The following is a 21,143-nucleotide window of genomic DNA, read 5'->3' on the forward strand; positions in this document are numbered from 1 at the left end:
TATTGTCTTAGAGGGGCATGGGAACAGGAGGGAAGCACAGCAATTTCGAGGACACATTAGGGGCACAATGGCAAATTAAGAAGTTCTTTAGGAGGCATGATGGCAAAGAAAAGAAGAAATGACTAAAAAATTGTTTTTAAAAATTAATAAAAATGACTGAAACTGCAGGATGACTTTTGTATCTACAACTGAATACAACAAGTATAGGTTTTATTATATCAAATAAAATCCCACAGGCAACTGAAAAAAACACTATATGCAATATATCAACCAAGCTATAACCCAGTGGTACTAGATGAATTTTTTTTTGCATACATTTTTATCCCAGATGAAACAATTTTTTTTCTTAACCAACAAACTAACATTTATAACCAATTACAGGACTTGTGGTGTTAACTTCTCTATCAAAAGTTTGGTGCACCTCGAACTTTGACACAGCCGGAAGCTATTTGGTTTAGTGCTACCTATAGTGTGTTGCCTGTTTACTAAAGTTAAATGAGAGTTACTTCCCTTTTCGGACTCCTCAAAACTATAAGAATGGTAATACTAATGTTTCAAACTTGTAAACTTTTGTCTGTGTGTAGAATGACATCACTATCAGGGGCTACTATCTACTTCTATGATAGAAAGTTAAACATTAGCTAATGTTTTTATGTTCGACAATTCAAAAGCAACAATAGCGAAACACACATACTTCAGATAAACTAAAAATGAACAAGGTATTAACACATGGTAACCGGCCTCGGTGGCATAGTGGTTAAGCCATCAGACTACAGGCTGGTAGGTACAGGGTACCTGCTCCAACCCAGAGTGAGTTACTAACGGCTCAGTGGGTAGGTGTAATGCCACTACACCCTCTTCTCTCTCACTAACCACTAACCAACTAACAACCAACCCACTGTCCTGGACAAGACAGCCCAGATAGCTGAGGTGTGCCCAGGACAGCGTGCTTGAACCTTAATTGGATATAAGCATGAAAATAAGTTGAAATGAACACATTATAACCAACTTTCTTACCTTTCTTGCATTATATATCTCATCGAAGTCTGAACTGACGAATAAAATATTTTCAGGCTTCAAATCTGTATGTGTCAGCTGATTTTCATGTAAAACTGCAAACGAAATGAAATAAAATTGGTTAATTATACTAGAATATAGTTTTTATGACAGAAAAAGCCAGGAAAGAAAAGAAAGAAATGTTTTATTTAACGACGCATTCAACACATTTTATTTACGGTTATTTTGACATATGGTTAAGGACCACACAGATATTGAGGAAACCCGCTGTCACCACTTCATGGGCTACTCTTTTCGATTAGCAGCAAGGGATCTTTTATATGCACCATCCCATAGACAGGGTAATACATACCACAACCTTTGATATACCAGTCGTGGTGCACTGGCTGGAATGTGAAATAGCCTAATGAGCCCACCGACGGGAGATCGATCCCACACCGATCGCACATTGAGCGAGCACTGAACCACTGGGCTACGTCCCCTCCCAAAAGAGCTAGGAATACATGTTAGGTTGTGGTTTGCATTCATAAAGGGAAAACCGGCCTCGGTGGCGTCGTGGTTAGCCATCGGTCTACAGGCTGGTAGGTACTGGGTTCGGATCCCAGTCGAGGCATGGTTTTTTTTTAATCCAGATACCGACTCCAAACCCTGAGTGAGTGCTCCGCAAGGCTCAATGGGTAGGTGTAAACCACTTGCACCGACCAGTGATCCATAACTGGTTCCACAAAGGCCATGGTTTGTGCTATCCTGCCTGTGGGAAGCGCAAATAAAAGATCCCTTGCTGCCTGTTGTAAAAGAGTAGCCTATGTGGCGACAGCGGGTTTCCTCTCTCAAAATCTGTGTGGTCTTTAACCATATGTTTGATGCCATATAACCGTAAATAAAATGTGTTGAGTGCGTCATTAAATAAAACATTTCTTTTATAAAGGGAAAGGGACGGGATGTAGCCCAGTGGTGAAGCACTTGTTTGATGTGTGGTCGGTCTTGGATCGATCCCCATCGGTGGGCTCATTGGGCTATTTCTCGCTCCAGCCAGTGCACCACAACTGGTATATCAACAGGGCTCAAAACTTACCAAAAAATATGGTGGCCCAAAAAATAATAATGGGATGTTGGCAAATTATGGTAAGAGAACCACAAGCATTATTTTAATGTGGAATACAAATATTAATAGTGGCTCATATGTTATAGCTTTAAAGAAGAATAATTATTAATATTATGTGGACGAATAACTCTTATTTTTTTAATATTTAAGTCGCCCAAACGGGACATTAGTCGTATTTGGCGACCTGACCACAGGCCGTTTTAAGCCCTGATAAAAGACTGTGGTATGTACTATTCTGTCTGTGAGAGGGTGCATATAAACGATCCATTGCTGCTAATTGAAAAGATTAGCATATGGAGTGTCATCAATGGGTTACTTCTCTCACATATGTGATCCTTAACCATATGGTCAATGCGGGGAACATTCTGTATTCAAAATATTGATTAGACACATTTCTATATGTAGTAGTAATTGAAAATTGATTAGCAATTACTCTTTAATGTATTACAATTGTGTAGAGATCTCTGAAACTTGCAAAGGAAATTGTGACACGATACTGAACAAAATGCTTCCTGATACCGACTGTGATGTTTATATATATATAAATGGAGGAAACAACACAACACGGAAGCAGCTGTGTCAAGGGCATCTTAACGCTGGCAGACATGACACATCATCTACAGACATTACACCCATATCAGGTCATTTATGTAAGGTATTTTAGTTTTTTTAACCAGGTGGTTATACCATGTGAACTTTGTAGACAAATGCTTGTTCTATAAGCTGTACAGGCAGTTGTTATACAACTAGAGTTTAACCTGTCATGTTAATGAAAGTTGAATTAGATGAATACATTTCATTACTAATTTGCCAAACAAATTTGCCTCTACAGGTGATTACAGAATGCCAGGTTTCTACTCACAGTGAACAGCATAACACATCTGATAGGACATGTGGCGAACTTGTTCCAGTGGATATGGAGCATAGTTGTTGTCTTTCTGCAATGAAACAAATAAAACAATAAACAAAATTTAAATGCATTATTAACTAAATCATCACAACATGAACAACATAAAGGGACAGATTTACAAAGCTTGTTTATGTCTCACACGCGTGGAACTACATACATTTACAATGCTTAAACACCTGTTTATGTCTCACACGCGTGGAACTACATACATTTACAATGCTTAAACACCTGTTCATGTCTCACACGCGTGGAACTACATACATTTACAATGCTTAAACACCTGTTCATGTCTCACACGCGTGGAACTACATACATTTACAATGCTTAAACACCTGTTCATGTCTCACGCGCGTGGAACTACATACATTTACAATGCTTAAACACCTGTTCATGTCTCACGCGCGTGTTACATGTAAACACCTGTTCATGTCTCACACGCGTGGAACTACATACATTTACAATGCTTAAACACCTGTTTATGTCTCACGCGCGTGGAACTACATACATTTACAATGCTTAAACACCTGTTTATGTCTCACACGCGTGTAACTACATACATTTACAATGCTTAAACACCTGTTTATGTCTCACACGCGTGTAACTACATACATTTACAATGCTTAAACACCGGTGTTTAACAAAAACATCTTCCAGTGAGAAAAACAATGCTGTAAAACAAATGGCAAACAACTCTTAGATCCACAGAAGTGAACTGATTCTACACTGAGGTAAACTAATCCAATAGATCCTGAAATGAATTCTTTCTGTAGATTGATCAAGGTGTGTTGATACTGAAGAACCATTGAGGTAAATTGATCCTGTGGATTCTGAAATGAATTGATCTTGTTGATCTGTTGATCCACCGAGGTGTGTTGATACTGAAGATTCAACAAGGTAAATTGATCCCGTAGATCCGAAATAAATTGATTCTGTAGATCCATTCATTACTGAGTTGTGTTGATACTGAAGATCCAACAAGGTAACTTGATCCTGTGGGTTCTGAAATGAATTGATTCTGTTAATCCATGAGGTGTGTTGATACTGAAGATCCAACAAGGTAAACTGATTCTGTGGGTTCTGAAATGAATTGATTCTGTTGATCCTGTTGATCCATGAGGTGTGTTGATCCTGTAGATCCACCGAGTACATGTATATTGACACTGCAGATCCACTTAGTCTATATGATGCTGTAGATCCATTGAGGCCAACTCACTCTGTAGATCCAGAGGCACATGTAAACTGGTCCTGTAGATCCAGCAAGATGATTTGATCCTGCAGATCAATGGATGTAAAGTTATCCAGTATATCCAATGAGTTATAAACAATTGATTCCACTGAGTTGAACTGATCAGAGAAAGCATCTGGTCTTAACCCAGAACAATTGAAGAAAAACTTTGGGGCGAAAGAGGCGACCTGCTGCTGACTGTGGAGTTCATGGAGGCAGTAAAAGTCACGATCTGAATTCAAGGAGCATAAAGAAACTGAATGCAGAAGAAGTAAAAGAACTGATCCAATAGATCTACAGTCTATATTTGACTGTAGATCCACTGAATTGATCCTGTAGATCCACTGAGGTGAATTGATCCAGTAGATTAATTGAGGTGAACTGATCCTGTAGATCCACTGAGGTGAAATGATCCTGCAGATCGAGGTGAAATGATCCAGAAGATCCACTGTAGTGAATTGATCTTGTAGATCCAGTGGTGAACTTATCCTGTAGATCTACTGAGGTGAATTGATCCTGTAAATTCATTGATGTGAACTGATCCTGTATGTCCATCCGAAGCAATGCTCCACAACTGGTATATCAAAGGAAGTGGTACACACCATCCATGTTTTCTTTCTTCACAAAATGTCATAATAACCTTATTTTAAACACCAAGTAGCCATTAAAGCTATTTGTTACCAGGGCAGCCAAAAACACTGGATTCACTAAAATGTAACTTACACAATGTATTTATAAGTACATGTAAAGTGTAATAATGTGTGTGTCTAATAACCAGGGTCAAAAAAAAGAAAAGAAGAAAAAACAAGTTTGTTTTATTTAATGACACCACTAGAGCACATTGATTTATTAATCATCGGCTATTGGATGTCAAACATTTGGTAATTCTGACATATAGTCTAAGAGAGGAAACCCGCTACATTGTTCCATTAGTAGCAAGGGACCTTTTATATGCACCATCGCACAGACAGGACACCACATACCATACCCTTTGATACACCAGTCGTGATGCACTTGCTGAAACGAGAGAAACAGCCCAATGGGGCGTGCTGACGGGGATCGATCCTAGACTGACCGCGCATCAGGCTATATCTCTAGTTTTAAGAGAGGAAACCTGTTACATTGTTCCATTAGTAGCAAGGGATCTTTTATATGTACCATCCCACATACAGGATAGCACATGCCATGACCTCTGATATATCAGTCATGGTGCACTGGCTGGAACGAGATAACCAGGGTCAGAGCCTTTCTTATCCCAAACCTAGGGGTGCCAGGGGATGGACTAGTTCACTTAATGGTAACAATGACCTTGGGTCTTGTACAACTTTCACAATTTAGACTCACATAATAAAACTTCATCTTAACTGAAAATTGTCTGGTATTCAGAGACACGGGTAAGCTTTAAATTCAGACCCAAACGTTGAAACAAGTATATCAGGGAACATTTCGATACACAAATTTCAGAGATAGCTACACAATTTTTAAACATTAAACAGTAGTTGCTAATCAATTTTCATTTGACTAGAAATACTGCTAATTAAGATGTTGAAAACAAAATGTTCCCTGTTATGTGCTATGGCCCTATGGCCCTATACTATAAAACTTTTAAAGTCTAGATTCGAGAGTCCATGGCAACACCATACAAACTGTATGTGTGTGAATAATTAAAGATTATAGACTCAAGTTTTATAAGCCTGGGCCCTGGCATATGTCAAAGGGAGAAGAGAAAAATGACGATGTTCCATGAAAGGTAGATCTGCTTTTGATCTTGCAACAAACGAACAAACAAACAAAAAAGAAGAACAAAAAAAGGGAGATGATGTTGTGTTGATGGTAATGACAGAAACATGAAGGAGTTTTTGACTATAATGATATCCATCTTGGCATCCATCATTTACCTACAATACCCCCTCCCCCCAAATCAATCCTCCCATTGACAGGAGAAAACACATTCTTGAACCTAGCATTTATCTTGGCATCCACCATTTACCTACAATACATCTCCCCCCACCCCCATTTACAAGAGGAAAAAAATAAAGCATATATTCTTGAACCTAGCTTCTATCTTTGCATCCACCATTTACCTACAATACACCCTTGCCCCCCCCCCCCCCCCCCCATAAATCCTCCCCTTAATAACAGGAGAAAACAGAAAGCACATTCTTGAACCTATAGCTACCAGAAACATGAGATGTCTGCTAGGGAGTTTGACATTTAAGCTATTATGAAACATGCCTGAATGGGAGAAGAGCCGACACAAACAGTTTGCCGTTTGCCGCAGTTCTACGTATCAGAGCGGTACTGCCAGGCATTTTATCTCAATATGATCCTGCAGTGGGGGCTAACAGCATCGGCTACTTTATTATTACCACAATCTCAGCAGGTACTTCCTCAACTCCCGACCTCCAACCGTACAGATAAGCATGGAGGAACAACACATATCTCCATGACGATTTTCTCATACAGATATAGCAAGGACGAAAGGGTACAGATTTACAGATTTTCAACTAAGTATGGAGGAAACATACATATGTATGTACATTTTCACACACTAATACTATTAAAGGGACATTCCTCAGTTTGCTGCATTGTAAGATGTTTCCGACTAATAAAATATTTCTACGATTAAACTTACATATTAAATATATTTTCTTGTTTAGAATATCAGTTTCTGTATATTCAATGTGTTTCTAGTCGTCTTAATATTTGTAAGAAGCCCAAACTGGAGTTTGTCTTCAAATAATTTCGTACGTACGAAAAAATCTTTTTTTAGGAAATAAAATGAAATTTAACCTAGTACAAATACTAGAACAATCAGAAACACGTTTAATATACAGCCACTAATATTTCATGCAGAAAAATGTATTTGATATGTAATTTAATTCGTCAAAAAGTCTCTGTTAGTCGATGACATCTTAAACATTGCAGCAAACTCAGGAATGTCCCTTTAACAGATACAGTTGATGAGGAAACTGCCCATTTTAATAACTAGTGAATATTCAGTGTTAAACACACGCCAACCGTGGCATTTGTTTTATTAGGGGGACAAGACATAGCCCAGTGGTAAAGCACACACCTGATGCACGGTCGGTCTAGGATCGATCCCTGTCAGTGGGCCCATTGGGCTATTTCTCATTCCAGCCAGTGCACCATGACTGGTATATCAAAGGCTGAGGTATGTGTTATCCTGTCTGTGGGATGGTGCATATAAAAGATTACTTGCCAGGGTTTCTGCCAGAGGGTAAAATGGGTATGGCGCCATACCAATTTTTTTCGCAGATTTTATTTTTTTAAGTTAACCGTTTAACAAAATTAATTATTCTTATCATTACTGTATGCTTTTCTTAACCCTAACCCTAAACTTAACCCTTTTCTTTCTGGGAGAGGACCCCCCCCCCCCCCCCCACCCCCCAATCCCAATACCCCCTGTTGACTGTGGTTGCATTCAATTCCATAGCGCCAAACCCAAGTTTCTTTCTAGCAGAAATACTGCTTGCCACTAATGGAAAAATGCAGCGGGTTTTCTCTCTCTGACTCAGTCAAAATGACCATATGTTTGACATCCAATAGCCGATGATTAATAAATCAATGTGCTCTAGTGGTGTTGTTAAACTAAACAAACTTTTGGGGTTTATTAGAGTACGGTAATCTATCAGAGATAAGAATGCGGGAACAAAAATTCCTCTTGACAACTGTGCATGTGTGTAGGTATGTACGTACATGCATTGTGAACTTTTTGCCACTCCTGAAATTGTACAGGCGTGTGGGTGGGAGTGGGAGTTTTCAGTCTATACAGGCATTAAATAAGCATAGCGTCTCACGTTACCACAAAATATGGGTCTCAACATACTGGTATTTATATTTTCATTATCACTACAAAATTCCTTGAGTCTTTTTTTTATTTATTTCAACCACACAATTAGGCCTACACACCACCACAAAAAATATATTGGCTATTGGGGATGAAACAAATTTTAGGTAATAAATGAATGAATGAATGAATGAATAAATAAATTAATGAAATTAGACATTAACAGATGCATGCTTTGTTAAATATAAATTGATATCTAATAGTAATAGTTATTTACATGTGTAATGGCAAATCCGACCGGCATATAGGGGAAACACTGCATAAAAACTAATATTATGGATAATACGGATAATAAAGAAATTATTATTTTATGAAACTCATGTCAGGATTCATATATTAGTCTCACTCTCGCTAAGGGCAATACAAAAATCCTGACGACACATCAGCTTGTATAATAACCTCTATTTATCTTACGGTATACTACTATTTGAATTGCACACATAGGCAGTGGTTTTTTATTTAACAAGTCTTTGTGGAGAACAAACAAAAAGTTTGTTTTGTTTAACGATACCACTAGAGCACATTGACTATTAATCATCAGCTATTGAATGTCAAACATAAATTTGGTTATTCTGACATACAGTCTTAGAGAGGAAACCCGCTACATTTTTCCATTTGTAGCAAGGGATCTTTTATGTGCCCCTTCCCACAGACAGAATAGCACATACCACGGCCTTTCATATACCAGTCGTTGTGTAACAGTCTAACAGAATGGTCATCAGATGATTTCACAAACACCAAAAAAAAGCTTGTTAAAATATTAGTCGTTTTAGTTCTCTTCCAGTCCAGCCAGTGGGGAGTGCAGGTTGCATGGTACCAAAGAAGAGAGTTTGCTTTGTTTAACAACACCACTAGAGCACATTGATTTATTAATCATCGGCTATTGGATGTCAAACATAAGTTTGGTAATTTTGACATAGTCTTAGAATAGAAACCCGCTACATTTTTCCATTATTAGCAAGAGATCTTTTACATGCACCATCCCACAGACAAGACGGCACATACCACAGCCTTTGATATTGTGGAGTTCTCTAACAAAGTACCATTCTCAATTTTCTTTGACTATCTGTTAGAATTTCTACATTTGGTAAATTTGACATACAGTCTTAGAAAGGAAACCTGCAATATTTTCCCATTAGTAGCAAGGGATCTTTTATATACACCATCCCACAGACAAGATGGCAGATACCACAGCCTTTGCTATTGTGGAGAACAAAGTACCATTCTCGATTTTCTTTGAATATTTGTCAGAATTTCTGCAAGATCTTCTGCATTATGTGTGCCAGATGGAGATAACTTCGTTTTCACTTGTTTTCTGAAACAAGCCATACTGCTGTATGTTGATGAAACATACACCTCCAGGCACCTCTGTATACAAGTTATGGTAATCCTGGATGAATCTTCTGGAACAGAGCATAGGACTGGAGAGATTCTAAAGGAACCATTATATATCATCTGGACATCTCAGTTTTAACTCTAAACCAGGGATTCTAGATTATGGTAGCCCCACAACCATGGCTAGTGATATTCGATGTTGGACTAGTAAATAACAATTTTTGACATGCCTGAAGGCTAGTGAAAATTTGTTTTGTCAAATATTGCAGTGAAGTCTATTTTGTAAATATGAATATCCTTACCCTACCCCAACTCCCAATGTTAGTGCTTTAAAGCTCCATCTCCGTCTTTAGGTGACATATCTGATTATTACTATTATTTAGTAAAATTGTATTAACTATTAGGGCTGGTGAATTTTTAATCGTAGCTAGTACATTTTTTAAATCATTATATCCCATGGCTAGTGGATTTTAAAAATGTGGCTAGTACATTTTTTAAAATCACTGATCCCATGGCAAACAGTGAAATAAGAGTCTGTGATGCTGAAATTGGGCAACACTCTTAGAAAGTTGACTAGAGCTTGTCTTCATAACCATTACTTCTCAGAGGTACATGCATTTTTTTAATTATGAAAAATAAATTTTATGGTATTAGAAACACCAGGATAAACAAAAACACTTAAGATGAATGGAAATGTATAATCTACACAATGAAATCTAAATTATGTCTGATTTCAAGCGTTAAAAACGGCTCTAATAGTGACAAATATGTCATAGTGTTTAAAAACTAGGATCTGTCACTTTAAATAGAAATTAATTTTATGTCTGGTGGGTTTTAAAAAATTGCCCCTCCCACACCCCTCCCCACCACCACACCCACATAATAATTTCTGGAACAGATGTTAAATTTACTGATGCAATGTCTTTACAAGATCTAGTCTGGTTTGCTCTGCAGTATTTCTAGCGCTGTAGCAGGTGGAGCCGATTTCTTAATTTGATTTCCGAACAAAACTAGCATCTTCAGACATCCCGACTAAGCAGATTATTTCAGGCAGGTGCATGTGTTTATTTTTCTGTGTGTGTGTGTGGGTGTGTGGGTGTGTATGTGTCTTGTGTGTGTATGTATGTGTATGTGTGTGTGAGTGCGAGTGTGAATGTGTGTGTGTGTGTATGTGTCTGTGTATGTGTTGTGTGTGTATGTGTTGTGTGTATGTGTTGTGTGTGTGTATGTATACTACTCAAAAGAATTTAAGGGTCAGACGATATTTTCGACATTATTTTCTGAATGTCAATTATATTAGCTAGACCATAATGTCACACATGGTATTGTTCCATTTTGACGAAAGTGGGTCTAAGCAACCCATAAATGAATTAAAATCCACTGTCATTGACACTGTCGACTAGTTCTAATGGCGAAAACATGCTTACATTTGCACGTAAATTAGGGCGAAAGCGAAAGGTCTGCTAAGTGCCCATAACTTGCTTTTTCACAAAGCGCTTTATTTGCACGCTTTGCATGTGTATTCCATGTTCCCAATGCTGAATTTCCGTATAATTGGAGCTTGCGTTCGTGTACGGTGCACACTCCAAATTCAACAATGGTACGACGTCAACTGACTATCGAAGATCGAGGAAGGGCTATTGCTTGGCTTCAGGATGGCAATACGCAAAGAAATGTTGCTCTGAGACTTGGTGTCAGTCAGAGTGTCATTGGCCGACTGTGGCAACGGTACCAAGCAACGAATTCTGTTCGAAATCGTCCATGTTCGGGAAGACCCCGAAGCACTACAAATAGAGAGGACCGCTACATCACCAATATGGCTCTACGTCAACGCACAACCACTGCACGCCGATTACGTGACAATCTGCGGACTGCGACTGGAACTCAAGTGTCTGATCAAACCATACGCAATAGTCTGAGAGCCAATAATCTACGCTGCCGTCGCCAGGCTGTTCGACCACCACTCCTACCACGTCACAGAACGGCCAGACGTCACTGGTGCACACTTCATCTGCGGTGGCAACGTGTTCAGTGGGGTCGAGTGATGTTCACTGATGAGTCCAGGTTGTCTCCAGTTCAACGACGGTCGGGTTCGTGTCTACAGACGTCCTGGGGAGTGCTTCGCTGACGTTAACGTTAGACAATGTCACCGGTTCGGTGGTGGCAGTGTCATGGTGTGGGGCGGCATCTCTATCCACCACAGGACCCCCCTCTATGTGGTGGATGGCAATCTGAATGGAATCCGCTATCTGAATAAGATTATACAGCCGTTGGTTCTCCCAGGCCTTCAGCAGATTGGCGGCGGGGCAGTTCTGCAGGATGACAATGCCAGACCCCACCGTGCCAGGGTGGTAACGGACTTTCTCAGACAACAAGGTATCGCCAGGATGGATTGGCCAGCATATTCGCCTGACTTGGCCCCAATAAAGCACGCCTGGGACAAATTAGGCAGGAGAGTTCAGGATAACCATGCCCCTCCGGCCAACCTTCATGATCTGGGTCAACTTCTTATGGCAGAGTGGCAGGCCATTCCCCAAGAGTTCTTCAGACGTCTGATCAACAGCATGAGGCAATGATGTGTCGAGTGTATTCGCGCCAGGGGTGGATTCACACACTATTAAACAAATGTTCTAATGTGTAAAATCCATGTTTGACAACCTTCAACTTTGACAGCATGTCATGTGACTTTCTTGTATACAGTGACGTTTATTTGTGTTTTTTTGTAAATATGGAACAATAAATTAAATTTTTGGTGTAGTTTACATCATCAATCTAATACACTCTGAACCTTATTTGGTTATAAATTTTTAACCCTTAAATTCTTTTGAGTAGTATGTGTGTCTTCTCTCTCTCTCTGTCTGTGTGTGTGTGTTCTGTGAGTTTGTCTTGTGGAACAAACCATAGTGCTGGAGAAATTATGTTCTATTCAACATTTTCCCTGATTAAAAGTTCAGTACTTCCTCCATACACATCAGTGAGACTGCCCTAGGAAGTACAGACTTGTACAAACGGATGTTAATAACAATAGGGTGCTTGTCCTGTCAACATGTATATATAATAAACTTTAGATAAAAAGAAAAACAGGATGTACGTCAGATGTAGATGTTTTCTTCCGTGTTCATTTTTATATATACTTAGTACAAAGGGACTGGATTTAGCTCAGTCGGTTAAGTGCTCGCTTAAGTTCAAGTAAATTAAAAAAACAAGTTTCATTTTTGTTTAACGACACCACTAGAGCACATTGATTTATTAATCATCTATTGGATATCAGAACATTTGGTAATTTTGACATATAGTCTTAAGAGCGGAAACCCGCTATATTTTTCTATTAGTAGCATGTAATATTTTATATGTACCATCCCACAAACAGGATAGCACATACCACAGCTTTTGATATACCAGTCGTGGTGCACTGACTGGAACGAGAAACAGCGCAATGGGGCCACTGCCGGAGATCGATCTTAGACCGACCGCGCATCAGGTGAATGCTTTAACAATGGGTTACATCCCACCTTTCAAGTAAATCAAATGCTAGGCAAAAAGGTTTGTTTTCTTTAACGACACCACTGGAGCACATTGATTAATAAATCATCGGTTACTGGATGTCAAACATTTGGTAATTCTGACTTGTAGTCATCAGAGGAAATCCGCTACATTTTTCGTAATGAAGCAAGGGATCTTTTATATGCACTTTCCCACAGACAAGAAAACACATACATGTACCACGGCTTTTGTCCAGTTGTGGTGCACTGGTTGGAATGAGAAAAAAACCCATCAGCTGAATGGATCCACCAAGGTGGTTCGATCCTGCAACACAAGTACCTCAAACAAGCACTCAACCAAATGCTAGAACATAATACAGGAGAGAAAAAGACAAACCAGCTTGTGTGAATGTTTTGTGGAATAGGCTGTAGTAACAGGAAACAGATGGGCTGGAAATGCCGACTGTAAACCTCTTGATGGAAACCACATCCAGTAACATGTTCTACTCTTGTAAATTTTTTTATGTCACTTTCAAAGAAAAGGTCACTCTGATCTTTGGTCTTATCCAGAGCTGACCATGTGCATCTTACAGATGTGAAGGTATTACATGGTGGAAAAATGTATTAAAGGTACAGACCCTAGTTTTTAATTACCGAGGCATATTTTTCACCTAGACCCTAGTTTCAACCCATACAAAATGGACACTAAGTTCGGTTAATTTACAAACCTGTAACAAATTTGGATACAACAGAGACAAACAAGAGTCTGTGACGCTGAAATACCTTTAAAAATAAGACTACACCGCGACTCCATAACCATTAATTCCGATGCACATGCGTTTTTAAAAATATGAAAAATACATTTTGTGGTATTAGAAACACCAGGATGACCAGAAACATTTCGGTTGTACGGAAATGAATAATCTAAACAATAAAATGTAAGTAATGTTTGATTTCAGTGATCATAAATGGCGCTAATAGTGACAAAAGACGCCTTAGTGTTTAAAAACTAGAATGTGTCCCTTTAATTATATGTCTAATATCGACCAGATTCATATATACTGTATATAGAAATGTTTCATTTAGCAATGCACTCAACACATTTTTAGAGGCAGGATGTAGCTCAGTGGTAAAACACTCGCTTGCAGGGCTCGAACGTAAGAATCTGTCTCCCACTGCAATTTTTAAAAGAATTGCAATGGGTGAAACAGTCCTCAAATGGCAATTTTGAACCCGCCTATGGCAATTTTTTTTTAAAGTAACATTTGCAGCAAATAAACCTGACTGAAAGGCTATCTTGTTATATGAAGACATCTTTTAAATGTGCAAATGTTAAATATTGGCAGATAATGTACACCAGGTATATACATTTCGCCATTGTTGAGGAGCTTTACCGGTTGCCACTGGTGATGCTCTCTACCTACGGCAATTTATATCTAAACGACGGCAATTGCCGTTGGTGCCGCGGTTAGGTCAAGCCCTGCGTTTGATGTGTGATCAGTCTACGGTTGATCCCCAGCAGTAGGCCTATTAGGCTATTTCTTGTCCCGGCCAGTGTACCATGACTCGTACATCAAATGTCGTGGTTTGTGTTATCCTGTCTGTGGGATGGTGCATATAAGATGCCTTTCTACTAATGAAAACATGTAACAGGTTTCCTTTCTAAGATTATATGTCAGCACATACCACGGCCTTTGATATACCAGTTGTGGTGTATTGGCTAGAACGAAAAATGGGCCCTTTAATATATACACACACATAGGCATCAGAAAATAACAGTAGCTCGGGTAGGTAGGTGCTACTATATTGACCATCGCAATTAACCTCAGCAAACAGCAATGCAGTGGAGATCACTGTGATGTCTTTTATATTTTCTGTAGCCTTTATTTTGCCATAGAATTTTCAATTTTCTATGCCTCTTTACTTATTTAATGATTTATTTTTGTAATGCTGACACATTCAACTCATCCCTTACACATTAATCACAAAACTGCCATGGAAAGTGGCTTCGAGACTTATTTTTCACACCATTTTTTTTTTTTTTTTTGCAGTGATTTTTTTTTCTAAACTGCCATGGTTGTGTATATAATTGATTTTATCTGGGGCGGGTGTCAATGCATTATCTCCAATGTCCCCCTCCTCCAAGCCCCCTACTCTTCCAAGGTCTATGATATACTGTTAATAGTATGTACGTTTTGTCCTATGTTCCAAATGTAGAATGTTTACTTGTGATAAGTTTTTATCTTATCTCTGCAGCTTAAACCTGTATTTAAATTTAATGCTTACTATGAATAGGCCTCTGTCTTTGTCAGACGTGGGGGTGGGAAGTAGCCCAGTGGTAAAGCGCTTGCTATTTTTTGTTCCAGACAGTGCACCATGACTGGTATATATCAAAGGCCGTGTTATGCGCTACCCCGTCTGTGGGATGGTGCATATAACAGGGTAACAGGGGTGGGAATTGGTGAACTGTAAAAAAGAGGAAATCTAAAGGGGTCCCGGAAATTCTCGAAATTCTAGGTTAAAATCTGTGCCATCCGACACATTTTGGAGGAAAGGACGATTAAACTGCGAGGAAAGTCAATGTTCCATGAGAGGAAAGCAGCTGATCCGAGAATTCCCACGCCTGATATAAAAATCCATTACTACTAACGGAAAATTGTAGCCGGTTTCCTCTATAAGACTATATGTCAAAATTACCAAAATGTATGATATCCAGTACTTGATGATTAGTAAATCTATGTGTTCTAGTTGTGTTGCTAGATAAAACACTTTTTTTTTGGTCAGATGTGTGCAAGAAACATACTATAACCAGAACAAGCATGCTTTAAAGGGACAGACAGACCCTAGTTTTTAAACACTAAGGCATAATTTTCACCTAGACCCTAGTTTTTAAACACTAAGGCATAATTTTCACCTAGACTCTAGTTTCAACCCACAACAATGGACACTAATTTACAAACCTGTAACAAATTTGGACACAACAAAGTCAAACAAGAATCTGTGACGTTGAAATACCTTCTAAAAATTGAATAAAACGCGACTCCACAACAGTTACTTCTCAGATGCAAGTGCTTTTTTAAAAATATGAAAAATGCTTTTTGTGTTATTAGAAACACCAGGATGACCAGAAACACTTTGGTTGTACATAAATGGATAATCTAACCAATAAAATATAAGTAATGTTTGATTTCAGTGATCATAAATGGCTCCGACAGTGAAAAATATGCCTTAGTGTTTAAAAACTAGGGTGTGTCCCTTTAAAGGCATACTGTCACAGATTTAAGGACCTTATTTCTCTAAAAATGAATAATAAATAAAAATTACATTAATTGTTGGAAACCAAATCTAGCTATTACATCACCTTAACTGAACCATGATGGAGTGAAATCCATGTCAACCCTCTCATCTACTTTAGTTTTTGAATTATGGACCATTGCCATAATTCAATTATTTTTAACAAAATATCATTAATAAATGGAGTATGGTGGTTATGAAGATGGTTGAATAAAGTACATTTAGGGACAAATCAAATTATTTTTGTTCAGGTAATATTTTGTTAGACCATTAAATAGGTTAGTTGTCTGTGACAATATGGCTTTAACTTTCAATGGACTCAACCATGTGTCAAAAGGCTGGCTGTTACGTGTACTTACCAGGAAATCGAAGACACTGAGACCAAGCATTTCGAAGGCGAGACAAATGTGGCCATGATAGTCGAACCAGTCCAACATGCGCACACACAAACTGAAATAAAATACACATATTTTTAAAGGAAATGTTTATCATGTCATTAACTCTTTCCCATCCATTCTCGGCTAAGTCTAGACACGCAATACTATCATAACAATATCTAATCTCAATTGCAGTCAAAATGCGACCAGTCGGAATAAATAAAGCTATCAGCATTCACATGAGTGATCAATCTTGATTCTGTGAACATGCTTAAAAGCTTTTTTTATTTTTTATTTTTTTTATACTTATGTTCGTATTTAAAGGGACAGGCATAATTTTCACCTAGACTCGTTTCACCCTGTAAAAATGGACACTAAGTTTAGTTAATTTACAAACTTGTAACAAATTTGGATACAACGGAGTGAAAAAACAAGAAAGTCTGTGACACTGAAATACTTTTAAAAATAAACTAAAACGCGACTCCATAACAGTTACTTCTCCGACGCACATGCGTTTTTAAAAATATGAAAAATGCATGTTGTGGTATTAGAAACACCAGGATGACCAGAAACACTTCGGCTGTATGGAAATAGATAATCTAAACAATAAAATATAAGTAATGTTTGATTACAGTGATCATAAATGGCTCCAGTAGTAAAAAATATGCCTTTAAGCTGTTATTGCAATATAAAAAAAAAAATATATATAAAATTTTGTAAACAGGACACTGATGATGTCACATGAATAGATGCCACACGCCTCTGAGAATTGAAAATTTGCATAAACCATTTATGGGTTACGCAAAAACAAATTCAGGTAACCCATTTTGTTTTTAGGTAACCCATCATGATCATGTAAATAATGTCATAAATTCAATGCCCGCAAACGAAAAATGGGTTACGCAAAATATACTTACGCAAGAGATGCGAGAAGGAAACTATCGCTCTCGCAATTTTCAAAGCCCTATGCCAGGTAAGAAATACACGAGTGGCCGTTAAATACCATTTATCTCACAAGTTGTTTTAAAATGTATCTAACAAGTAAAAGCGAGTTTCATATGTTATTAAACAACGAGTTGTGAGACAAATGGTATCGAACGGACACAAATGTATTACTCTATTTCTTACATATCTTCAAAAAGCAGATTTTAAGCAAATTTTAACATCTTTTTCAACTAAAAATTTATTTACAGCCGTTACACTTGTAGCAAACTTATGCATCACAGACACGATTGTCAGGTTAACTATACATCACAGTGAAATCGATTTACACTGTGTTGTTTTTCATTGGCTGCATGACACTGGTGACCTGGGGCCTCATTCACAAAGGTCTCTTAGGCTCTGCTAGACAACAAAGCATCCTCTTTACAAGTGTATTAGCATTACACTGAGATCGCAAAGTTGCGAGAGTTTAGTGAATTAGGCCTCTTGCTCCATATTCATAAACGTACTTAAGTGAATGTATGATACTTATCTATGTACTTTAAGTATGTATTTAGATATCATACACTGACTTAAGTATGTTTATGAATACGGAGCCTGGGCCCCGTTCCACGAAGCGATCTTAGCACTAAGATCACCTTAGTGCATAAGGTAGCTATGCACTTAAGGTGATCTTAGGGCTAAGATCGCTTTGTGGAACGGGGCCCTGGTCATCACCTAGGAGCAGCCAGTCGTAGGTCTTGAACTTCTTTACACACGTATATGTGTATTAACAGCCCATGTGATATCAAAAATAATGCATGGTGTTCTCACCAACAGGTGTGTAAACGAGGTACTTACTACTTTGATTCTCTGTCTTTTTCACGCAACTTCTCCAGCACGTTAATCTCAAGCTTGGCGGCTTCGCGGTATTTCTCCACATTTTTTATCACTTTCAGTGCAACCCTTTCAGGGACCCTGGAAAATACAAACAAGATTATTGTAAAATTTATAATATTAAATCATTAAATTATGGGAGCGGAACGTAGCCCAGTTGTAAAGTGCTCGCTCGATGCGCGGTTGGTCTGGGATCAATCCCCGTTGGTGGACCCATTGGGCTATTTCTTGTTCCAGGCAGTGCACCATGACTGGCATAGCAAAGGCCGTGGTATGTACTACCCTATCTGTGGGATGGTGTATATAAAAGATCCCTTGCTTTTAATCGATAAGACTAGCCCATGAAGTGGCGACAGCAGGTTTCCTCTCTCAAGATCTGTGTGGTCCTTAACCATATGTCTGATGCCATATAACCGTAAAATAATATGTGTTGAGTGCGTTGTTAAATAAAACATTTCCATTAAATTATGTACATGTGGTTAACTCTTGAATTTTTATATTGATGTTAATCATCACTTTATTTACGCATTTACTGTAGTTGACACCCAACAGCCGATGTATTTTTCGTGGTAATTTTTACAAATAGTCTTAGACAGGAAAGCTGCTACATTTTTCCATTAGTAGCAAGGGATCTTTTATATGCACCATCCCACAGACAGGATAGCACACACCACAGCCTTTGATATACCAGTCGTGGTGCACTGGATGAAGTGAGAAATAGCCCAATGGGTCCACCGATAGGGATCGATCCCACATATCAAGGGATTGCTCACCAGGGGCCCTATTTTCGAAGCCATCTTAGCGCTACGAAATCGTAAAACCGTCGTAGGTTGTGACGTCACTACAGCGCACGCCATAGTGACGTCATAGCTTACGATGATTTCACGATTTCGTAGGCTAAGATAGCTTCGAAAATATGGGCCCAGACTAATTGTACACACCATCTCCGTGAATACAGGCTGCTTTCCTCATCCCACAATCATTAATCTCAATGGGATACAAGGTTCTAAAAGATTACAGTTAAAAACTGAAATAACGGCCACGGTAAAAATCAATACTGATGGGGACCATCTTGTGGAAAACAAATCCTGGATGCTTTGAATGTTTGTTGTCTGCTGCAATTATAATCCCTCCCGAGGTTATCACACAGCAAGAAGACAGGAAGGAAGAAGTCGTTTATTGGACAAGGCACTAAACACTCAACAATTATATGGCATAGGGGATATGACTAAACACTCAACAATATTGTGGCATATGACAAAATACTCAACAATTATATGGCATATGGCTAAACACTCAACAATTATATGGCATAATATATGGGTAAACACTCAACAATTATATGGCATATAGCTAAACACTCAACGATTATATGGTATATGGTTAAACACTCAATGATTATATGGCATAATATATGGCTAAACACTCAACAATTATATGGCATATGCCTAAACACTCAACAATTATATGGCATATGATTAAACACTCACCAATTATATGGCATATGGGTAAACACTCAACAATTATATGGCATAATATATGGCTAAACACAACAATTATATGGCAACGGGCATATATGACTAAACACTCAACGATTATAAAGCATATGGCTAAACACTCAATGATTATAAGGCATATGGCTAAACACTCAACGATTATATGGCATAGGGCTAAACACTCAACAATTATATGGCATAATATATGGCTAAACACTCAACAATTATATGGCAACGGGCATATATGACTAAACACTCAACGATTATAAGGCATATGGCTAAACACTCAATGATTATATGGCATATGGCTAAACACTCAATGATTATAATTATGGCAAAGGGCTAAACACTCAACAATTAAATGGCATAATATATGGCTAAACACAACAATTATATGGCATATGGCTAAACAATCAACAATTATATGGCATAGGACTTATAGCTAAACAATCAATGCTTATATGGCATAGGGTATATGGTTAAACACTTAACGATTTTATGGCATATGGTATATATGACTTAACACTTAAAGCCGCACACCCTAGTTCCATCCAGCGAAAATAAATTATAATTCGGTTAATCTACAAACCTGTAACACACTTCAGTGTTCGAGATTAACGGTATCCCAATATCCCGGGGATACCAGAATTTAATTTTGGATACCAGACTTCAATAACCCAGTATCCCACCGGGATACCATACAATGGTTTTTTTTATTTTTAATCCTGCACTTTTATTTTTCGCTGAAACAATGAAAGTCGTCATTTACTGGTGAAGTTAAGTAACAGTATTTTCGAGCTCGAACCCAGTCTAATGCTATGTCGTAACAATATCTCCCCCAACTCGTTACCCAGTCTAATGCTACACTGGAGTAATAGCGGCATAGCAATGGACTGGGACCCGCTAAGTCGCTATTGTTTTTGTTTGATGTTTCCTCCCTTCAAATTTTATTTGAGATATTGATTCCACATCTGCAGAAAATTTATACAGGTAGGTTTATCATTAGTAATGTCGGAAATACTAATATATTACTGCTAAATATTAATTTATGTCAGTATTACTCAAAAATAGATGCAACAAATCTTTTTGCTGATTCCGTTTGACTGCGAATTTTACGAATTCCGCAATTTCGATTGCAGCGTAGCAGTAGACTGGAAATGAGAACAGTGTTTTTCAAGTTTGTTATGATGTTATTTATGACTTTCATTTAAGT

At 38.2% G+C, this 21,143-nt stretch overlaps 1 protein-coding gene across 3 annotated transcripts in view; it reads right to left on the bottom strand.

Moving 5' to 3' along the window:
* Nucleotides 1-21,143, bottom strand: part of LOC121377793 — a 102,481-nt gene that overhangs the window by 11,673 nt on the left and 69,665 nt on the right. For all 3 annotated transcript variants that reach the window (XM_041505884.1, XM_041505883.1, XM_041505886.1), the window contains 4 exons: nt 18,399-18,515; nt 16,599-16,689; nt 2,985-3,060; nt 1,018-1,112 (listed from right to left, as the gene is read on the bottom strand). In XM_041505884.1, coding sequence (XP_041361818.1) covers nt 1,018-1,112; nt 2,985-3,060; nt 16,599-16,689; nt 18,399-18,515 — 379 coding nt within the window. The remainder of the gene's footprint in view (nt 1-1,017; nt 1,113-2,984; nt 3,061-16,598; nt 16,690-18,398; nt 18,516-21,143) is intronic.

The sequence above is a fragment of the Gigantopelta aegis genome, chromosome 7 (genome assembly GCF_016097555.1).
Source record: "Gigantopelta aegis isolate Gae_Host chromosome 7, Gae_host_genome, whole genome shotgun sequence".
Classification (NCBI taxonomy): Eukaryota; Metazoa; Mollusca; class Gastropoda; order Neomphalida; family Peltospiridae; genus Gigantopelta; species Gigantopelta aegis.